The following is a 9993-nucleotide window of genomic DNA, read 5'->3' as shown; positions in this document are numbered from 1 at the left end:
ATGGTTGTCTAGCTTCAATTGACTCATGATCTCAAGTATGAAAATGCTAAATTCTCCTCAAAACTCCTTCTGACCATAACAAATTGGCGATGTCTTTTTATAAAGTCACAACATATACAAGTTCAATAAATCAAACATAATGATTATCAGTATCAATTGTGAAAATACCAATTCCATATAACCAAGTTAAATGGTATGTTTTTACAAGATAGTTTTCACCATAGACTTACAATCTGTAGAAATTAGAGATCTGATTCATCAAGATTTGATATTTTAACAGTAAATGTACTAATAAAGCCAATTCAAACATCACTCAATCCTACTATACATCAGAGATGCTTTAAAATAGTAAAATGTAACGAGTGTGAAAGGCACATATAAATTGTGTTTTGTGCAATAATATCCCAGACCACTACAAAAATAAACAAACAAAATAGAAACATGAAAAGAGCTGTCTGCTCATATTTTATCAAGAATCTTCATAAGTCAGTTGTCGTAAAATAACCAGTCTTCATGATGAAATAATCATGATCAATTATTGAAACAGTGATGACCACAAACGATTTTCTATCACAAGTTTCTAATATTAAATAATTGTCTATTATAGCTGAAATACTCCCGTACACTGTTATCTAGTATTAGAGATTAAACGTAAACGAAGTTCAGTCGATACTATGCAACTCTTTGGTAACGCTCACCCTTGACAGTGAGAAGTGTTTGTGAATCCGACAATCTACATATCCACCTTCGATTAGTTCATGAAATAGTTCGATAATTATCCAATATAGTTGGACTTTACCAGTCACGATTAAAAATTTGAAAATTCAGGAACCCATGATTATTTACTAGTTAAAACGTTTGTAGACATTAGTCTAATTATGACGATGGTTTCTGTTAGGGTTTAATCGCTCATTTATTTTCTTTCTTTCTTTTCTTTTTTTTTCAAATAAGCTAAAGCTTTCAATGCACTCTATTCAATTTATATAATAAATGAATTATGTAACAATAATAACAAAGTACGTTCACAAATTGATAAATTAATAAAGTAGTATATATGCACTGTACTTTAATTATAAAGAAGAGGTTAGTATAATGTTGTTGACGTATATATCAAGTAATGAATTGCGTAAATTCTAATAATATAATTACGTATTTGTATATTAATGCAAAAGGGGTTATTGATCAACTTAAACAAACTTATTAAAAGTAATATAAACCAAGGGTCATTCATGATTGTTACACGTAAATATACATATTTCTCCTGGTAACAAAAAAGAAATTTGTCTACATGAAACTGTTGAATATAAGACAATTAATATTAGTTATTTTTTTAAATATTTGGTCACAATGTTTAGGATATGTTACATTAATGTCAGAAGAAAATAACAGACAACAGCAACGACTACAAACCCCTTTATATTACTATTATCATGAAGGAGATATCACTTCTAATGAACAACCATATTATGAAGGAACTGGTGAAATGTATGATACTTATCAAGTGACACCGTATGATTATTATGTTGACGAAGGTGACAATAATAATAATAATAATATCGAGTATGAATACTCTGGAACTTATTCAAACTATTATCCAAATTCAGATTATGAAGTTAACTATGGTGAAAGTGATCAATACTATGGACCAGTTGAATACAGTGGTACATATAATGATTATGAAGACAATGATTATAACACTCAATATGATGAATATTATCCAAGACGAGATGTATTCAATAATTATCAAACAAGAACAACTAGAAGACATCCATCAAGTGGTGAATATAATGATTATCAAAAAAATGATTATGGAAATGAGAACAATTATGAAGGTGACATCTACAATGACTATAATTCATATAATACTAAGAATACAGTAGATGATCGTGATTATTCTAATTTACCTACAACATCATATAAACATCAAAAGTATGTACCTCATAGAATAATCTATTTAAATGGTTATTACCCAATTGATAATAAATTATATATATTTTATCCAAATAAATTAAAGAAAAAATATTATACTCTACGTACAATTGATCTTAAACATGGTCAATTTGATCGACATTTTTCAAGTGAAATAGCTAAAAAAAGTCCAAATGGATATTTTAAAGAAATTAATCCAAATGCATATAATAAACAATATTCTCATAGTAACTATGGTTACAATAATAATCATTTTGAATCAAGGGGACCATCGAATTATTATCCTTCAAATTATCAGTCATATCATAGGAAAGGGAACTATAGAAACCATAATAAAAATAATAATGTCAAATCACTATATAATAACCCATATAAATATTCAACAAACCAAAATTATAATGATTATATTGGTGATGATAAACTACCAAATGATCTATTTCTTTTTGATAATACATTAAAAACAACAGATTATGAAGAATCCATATCATATCATCATAGTGGTAAACAAGATGCAAAAGGTAAAATTAAAAATTATTCTAATTATGATATTTATGGTAGTGTGAGACGTTCTGATAAATCAAAACTTAGTAGTGGAAGTAAAAAATATCATACTATTATTGATAGTGATAAAAGAAAAAATAAACATTATGTTACATATTTTCCATATTAATACAAATCAATATATAGTTACTGACATACTGGCGGCTACTATTCTTGTTGATCATATCTAGGGAACATTGAATGTTGTGTATAAATCTAATGGATAAATCAAATGATGATGAATATATATATATATATTGTTAATTAATGAATATTGAAATTGTAAGATTTATATGTTTGTCTTTTTCTTAATAAACACATTTAATGAACAATCATTACTTGTATTTATCTTATTAGTATAACTTTATAACATTCAAGTATTATTTATTAGGAGAAGCTGATTTTCATAGTTGAAATTATGAGTCAATTGAAGCTAGACCAACCGTGGAAAACCTAGAAGCACTGCTTGACGGCCAACTCGTCCTATTATGGGACTCTTCAACAGTGCGCATCCACGATCTCACCTTGTGAGATCCGAATCCAGGACCTATCAGTCTAGAAATTCATTGTGATTGTAACTTATGGAATACCAGCGCTCTGGCGCGAGACTAGTAGGTCCTGGGTTCGAATCTCGTGAGGCGGGATCGTGGATGTGCACTGCTGAGGAGTCCTATAATAAGACGAAACGGCTGTCCAATGCTTCCAGGTTTTCCATGGTTGTCTAGCTTTAATTGACCCATGATTTCAACTATGAAAATATTGAAATCTCCACAAAACCCCTTCAAAAGCTGATTTCTTGTTGTTCTCCTAATTAAAAATCTTTGGAAACCAAAAAAGTTTTCAATAAAGGTTTTGTTTTAGGAACAATTAAAATTTAATGATGAGTGGAGTTCGTACTCCTAATTTGATTGACTTTATAAATTTCAATCCTTTTACTTATCTAATTTATTTTCCAGAAAATGTAATTTCCCGTTGATGTTAAAAAAATTGCAGGTGATTAATATTATCTTGTTGCCATCATATTTATCCCGAGCAAAATGTCCCGATATTTCTTTGTTGAATCATGAAATTGTCAATATTGAGTATTAGGTGTGTGGTTTGTAAAAAAGGGATTAGTAGATGAGTTTGTTAACTTTCATTTTCCTAGATATCTGAGTTTTATTCGTCTTGTATTGTTTGTTTGAGTCTTTCCATTGAAGTTAAGGACTGTCATCGATCAGATTCGTATTAGGATATGTGCATCCAGTGCTGATTGCCGAGATATTACCTTAAGTCACAAGCATTATAAGAAGGAATGGGTGGTGACTAGAAGTGCACGAGCCAGTAGCTAACTAGGCTCAGTAGCTAAGTGAATAACGCGATGGCGTTTGAAGCGAATTGTACTAAGTTCGAGTCCCAGAGTGAACACCGATTCAGCTGACGAGCCCAAAGTAAGAAGAGGAGAGCATCCTGGATTCCACTACTAACCAACGTCCATGAGTAAGTTTTGTTGTTTGTACATAAAGTTAAGGTTTCTCTGATACATACAATGATAATTATATTACAGGCATTATTTAAATCGATGTATAAAATAGGTTTCAAGTCACTGACTTTTTGAATGACACACGAAACAAGTGTCAGTATAGGGCTGAGTAGGTTTTTAATTTTTACTGAAATCATAAACCAATAAATATTAAACAACCATTGTAAACCTGATCGGTTAATTATTTCAGTGAGACTCAACAATTTCCACAACCATATACTGTTAGTTATCATGTGCTCAATGATGGCTAGCTTCGAGAGGGAATTCCCAGAGTTCTAGTGAGAAGCTATGATCAAGGAATTTCAACCCTATCGGGTGTGAGGTAGTTACCTACGGAAGACCATGGATGATGGTTTGCTTGTATGAGCTGGGTTGTACAGTCGTGTAACATTATCCTTCTAGATCAGATCAATAGCATAAACTTCACATGGAGGTGAGCAATTCGAATTTCTTCAAACTTTGTCCAGAAGGTTAGTTACAGGTTCACAATTAAACTATCAAACCCAGAGAAACTCCAACAATAACGGTTATCTTGTCCAACTAAATGTATGGATTGGTTTAAATCGAATTACATTAATTAAACTATATTTCTATGTGTTGAAGTCCGATTTTAAGTCCTGATGTCAACCGGTAACGAATACCCTTTCCTTTAAAACTAACATACTTCACGTTAAATAAGGAAATATTCTATGAAATGAGGTAACTATAAGGAGCCATAGTGACTGAAAACGTCCACTAATTCATTAGTATAAGCTGTCTTCTTTTTGATACAATTTTTCCCCTTTAGAAGTGTTAACTAGTACAACAACTGGAGTAGAATAATGTAAACCTAATTCATTTCATGGATTGTTTACAATCTTGATGACAGTAATTGAGAGATTTGATATACTTTGACAGTTACCATTAGCCGCTTGACAAAAAAACACGACTAAAAGTGATCACATTAACTTTACACATCAAGAGGTAAATTAAGATAAAACAAAGATTGGTCAAAAAATATTTAGCCTCAGATAGGTTAACTGAATTACGTACCTAATGAAGCTCACACATATACCTCGTCTTATTTTGATTTGTGATTACACCTTAACTGAAAGTTTTGTTTACTCAGACAATCAGAATACGTGGCTTCGTTCAAATCCATAAAATGGCTAAATTTGTTTTCTTTTAACAAATTATATAATGCCTTGTATTTTCAGTATACATATATATATATATATATATACGTGAAAATAAGATAAATTAATATACATAATAAACTAGATGACAGGTTACTTAAACTATTCAGTAGAAAAGTATTTTTAGTTAAACATGCAGTAGCATTTAAGCCCCCAAATGCCCTGGTACGGCCGAGAGAGGGGAGAGTCAGCTCTCCCTCTCGAAATGCTCTCAAATGGCCACGCGTAATATAGCCTCAGCCAAGGAAGTCCTACTCACTGCATTCTCGTGGCGGGGGTATTGTTTACAAAATTGAGACGACGAAAGGTGAATGTCCAGGCCTTTAACCTGACCGGTGGACACGGAAAGTCCACCCAGGGGAGTTGGGATACCCTGATTTCAAACCAATGGTTCACATAGGCCCCAGTACCCTGAGGAAACAAATGGCGCATGAATCAATTGTTCGTCACCGGCTTCCATGGGACTGCATTTCCTCACGATGCTCCACTGCCTTGTGAATGAGACCGTTAGGTCAAAGGCTCCTGGTGTGGTCCCCTAAGAAAACCACCTGTTTCGGTTTGAGCAGTATCACAGTCCTCACACAAATCAAATGAGATTTGTGTGGCGCATATATATCTGGTTCCTCTTTGTACCAACATTTATGTGTTTAAATAAATAAATAAAATAGTAGCATTTAGAAAAACGAGATGTAACTTCACTGTTTATCAACACTATTGACCAATTAGCATTTCATGTGAACTAAACAATTTCAGACTCTATATCATTTGTTAATGTTTAATATATTGCATATATATAAAAAGCTTTGAAGAACAAGTCAACCAGTTTGTTCAAAATCAAAACATGCAAATAAATTGGATGACAACTAGAGACAAGTAGACAAATAACAATTTTATAAATTACTAGAACATACTTCTAATTCCTTGATTTTTCGATACTTGGTGTTAAAAAAGTCGTTTTATGGGTTAAAGATCACTGGTTAAAACATTGATTTCCCAAGAATTATAGCAAAAGTCCAAACTTAGGCTTGAATACACAATGAAAATGATCATGTCATTAGCTATGGACAGTTTAAAATTCTCTTTTAGACTAGAATGAATAGTATATATTACGCAATAATTTTGACCCCTTATTTCAAGAATGTAACAGGTTTGATTAGCTATTATTTATTGATTTAAACACATAAATATTGGTACAAAGGGGCACCAGATACATATGCGCCGCACAAATCTCATTTGATTTGCTTGAGGGTTGTGATACTGCTCGGGTGCCCAAACTGAAGTAGGTGGTTTTCTTAGGGGACCACACCAGGAGCCTTCGACCTGAAGGTCTAACCCACAAGGCAATTTAATATCGTGAGGAGATGCAGTCCCATGGTAGCCGGTGACCAACGATTGATTCATACGCCATTTGTTCTCTCAGGATACTGGAGCCCATGTGCACCAGTAGTTTTGAATCAGGGTTTTACAACTCCCCTGGGTGAACTTTCCGTGTCCACCGACCCGTTTAAAGCGCTGGACATTCGCTTTTCATCCTCTCACTTTCGTAAACAACACCCCCACCACGAGAATGCAGTGAGTAGGACTTCCTTGGCTGAGGCTATATTACGCGTGGCCATGTGAGAGTATTTCGAGAGGGAGAGCTGACTTTCCCCACTCTTGGACATACCAGTGCATTTGGGGGCGTTTGATCAGCTGGATAGAACAAAAGCCTGATAAGATATCATATATATTTATATGTATATAAATTATAACCCAAAATTAACACGTAAATTTTTATACAGATTTATAAAAGGGCATAAGAAATAGTTTCTCAATACAAAGTTCAATTACAAAATGAGGAATTTTCCTGGTATAATGAATTTACAAGAATACCAGTATAAACATTTTCCTTTTTTTCTTTACTGTTCATTATTGTCACTATTACGTAACCAACAAATGTGAAAGCAAAACATACCAACATGAATAAGCAGGCGTCGATGATAAATAATTATGAAAGATGACTGTGAAATAACTTATACAAGAACAAAAAAGTTAAACTTTTTATAGACGACTAATGTCTCCGATTGTGAAGATTGTGGATAAAACCCTGATTAATACACTGTATGAGTAAATTTACCAAAACGTGAGTAGAGAGAGAGAGATATACAAAGGGGAATTTGATTGTTATTTCAATGCATTAATAAATAGGTGTGCACATACATGTCCATTTTAATAAAACATACAACAGGCAATATGAGTGTAATAACTATAGCAACACAGAATATAAATGACTAAATTAGAAAAAAGGAATATTAATTGGGTAAAGTAAGGAATATGAATACTATACTTGGATACAGTGTAAAAATACTATTTATAATTATTATACAGATATTATATATATATATATATGTTCATTTGCAGAGGTTTGGTTTGAATAATTAAAAAAAAGCGAGAGATTTGGTTAACCGGGAGATCATTGTCTATTCACTTCTCTTCCTAACTATAAAAAAAACCTTCTAGAAGTCGATAAGACAAATAAGGCAGTAAACAAATAAGGAGTAAGAAAGAGATGGAGTGACACATAGTTCATCATATAACAATCAATTAAAAATGTGACTAGATCTAAAATTGAACAGAAAAAGAATGTCTTTTTTTTCTTAATAGATAAAAGAGAAATCATCATTAGTTACAATATCTAAGTAGAACAAACTGTAGATAATGATCAGTAGAGAGGAGAAAAGCAATAACAATGAGCTTTACCAAGTAAATAAGGGAACTTAAGGGAACTTAAAAAAAAAGAGGAATTTGAGCTACAATGATAACACAAACATTCGAATATCATCAAATAAAAACACAGTGTGGATATTCAAAGAAACCAAAAAAAAACCCGACACATAACACTAACTAATACCAACACTAATACATTCGAACATAATAGAGCAAAACAAAAGTATTGATGAAAACCAATTAGATTATAGAAAGAAAAAAACCAAGCTAACAAAACAAGTTTGAAATGAATATTACAAAACAATATGTCAATCTATCCGACTTGTAAACAACAAATCAGTGATGAGTTAAATGAATTGGATACAAAAAGAAAACAAAACAACAACAATGATAATGATCATTTAGATAAGATCTTAATATTCATAGGTAAATTGATTGAAGTACAATCAAAAGCAGAAGACTACATACATGTAGTATGTAGATCTATCAGTTGACTAGTCGTCACAAACTATAACAAACAACAAGTCACAATGAACAAACTAACGTGAATTACAAAGAAAACAAAAAGAAGGAATCGAAATGTTATGAACAAGAAAAATGACAAGTTAATTGATTGATTCGGGCGTACAAAACAAGCTAATAGGTGTGTAGTGTGTGTGTGAATAATTATTTGAATTATGGATAGAAATCAGAAATAAAATATTTCAATTATTATTTTCAGATAGACGATTACGATGTGGATGAACTTCAGCTTGTAAAGGCTCCGATATAAGACCTACGAAATAAAAAAAAATAAACAATTTATCATTTTTAAATATATACGTATAAATCTATAAAATATACAAAAATTTCAAAGTTGAAATCATGAGTCAATTGAAGCTAGACCGTAACAGGTTTGATTAGCTATTATTTATTGATTTAAACACATAAATATTGGTACAAAGGGGCACCAGATACATATGCGCCGCACAAATCTCATTTGATTTGCTTGAGGGTTGTGATACTGCTCGGGTGCCCAAACTGAAGTAGGTGGTTTTTTTAGGGGACCACACCAGGAGCCTTCGACCTGAAGGTCTAACCCACAAGGCAATTTAATATCGTGAGGAGATGCAGTCCCATGGTAGCCGGTGACCAACGATTGATTCATACGCCATTTGTTCTCTCAGGATACTGGAGCCCATGTGCACCAGTAGTTTTGAATCAGGGTTTTACAACTCCCCTGGGTGAACTTTCCGTGTCCACCGACCCGTTTAAAGCGCTGGACATTCGCTTTTCATCCTCTCACTTTCGTAAACAACACCCCCACCACGAGAATGCAGTGAGTAGGACTTCCTTGGCTGAGGCTATATTACGCGTGGCCATGTGAGAGTATTTCGAGAGGGAGAGCTGACTTTCCCCACTCTTGGACATACCAGTGCATTTGGGGGCGTTTGATCAGCTGGATAGAACAAAAGCCTGATAAGATATCATATATATTTATATGTATATAAATTATAACCCAAAATTAACACGTAAATTTTTATACAGATTTATAAAAGGGCATAAGAAATAGTTTCTCAATACAAAGTTCAATTACAAAATGAGGAATTTTCCTGGTATAATGAATTTACAAGAATACCAGTATAAACATTTTCCTTTTTTTCTTTACTGTTCATTATTGTCACTATTACGTAACCAACAAATGTGAAAGCAAAACATACCAACATGAATAAGCAGGCGTCGATGATAAATAATTATGAAAGATGACTGTGAAATAACTTATACAAGAACAAAAAAGTTAAACTTTTTATAGACGACTAATGTCTCCGATTGTGAAGATTGTGGATAAAACCCTGATTAATACACTGTATGAGTAAATTTACCAAAACGTGAGTAGAGAGAGAGAGATATACAAAGGGGAATTTGATTGTTATTTCAATGCATTAATAAATAGGTGTGCACATACATGTCCATTTTAATAAAACATACAACAGGCAATATGAGTGTAATAACTATAGCAACACAGAATATAAATGACTAAATTAGAAAAAAGGAATATTAATTGGGTAAAGTAAGGAATATGAATACTATACTTGGATACAGTGTAAAAATACTATTTATAATTATTATACAGATATTATA

The 9993-nt window shown here is 32.3% G+C and overlaps 2 protein-coding genes across 2 annotated transcripts in view; one reads left to right on the top strand and one right to left on the bottom strand.

Annotated features, from left to right (window-relative positions):
- Nucleotides 1–2599, top strand: part of Smp_144440 (replication A protein, putative) — a gene marked incomplete at both ends in the record, with an annotated part of 14384 nt that extends 11785 nt beyond the window's left edge. The window contains 3 exon segments of the mRNA XM_018791209.1: nt 1356–1383; nt 1388–1929; nt 2080–2599. Coding sequence (XP_018647345.1) covers nt 1356–1383; nt 1388–1929; nt 2080–2599 — 1090 coding nt within the window.
- A 5955-nt stretch (nt 2600–8554) lies between these two features.
- Nucleotides 8555–9993, bottom strand: part of Smp_144430 (formin-like) — a gene marked incomplete at its 5' end in the record, with an annotated part of 63257 nt that continues 61818 nt past the window's right edge. Inside the window, one exon of the mRNA XM_018791198.1 lies at nt 8555–8647. Coding sequence (XP_018647344.1) covers nt 8577–8647 — 71 coding nt within the window. The 3' untranslated portion in view covers nt 8555–8576. The remainder of the gene's footprint in view (nt 8648–9993) is intronic.

This window comes from Schistosoma mansoni, assembly GCF_000237925.1.
Source record: "Schistosoma mansoni, WGS project CABG00000000 data, supercontig 0237, strain Puerto Rico, whole genome shotgun sequence".
In the NCBI taxonomy this organism is placed as follows: domain Eukaryota; kingdom Metazoa; phylum Platyhelminthes; class Trematoda; order Strigeidida; family Schistosomatidae; genus Schistosoma; species Schistosoma mansoni.
The sequence above is the reverse complement of the archived record's forward strand: the minus strand, read 5'-3'. Positions and strand labels throughout refer to the sequence as shown.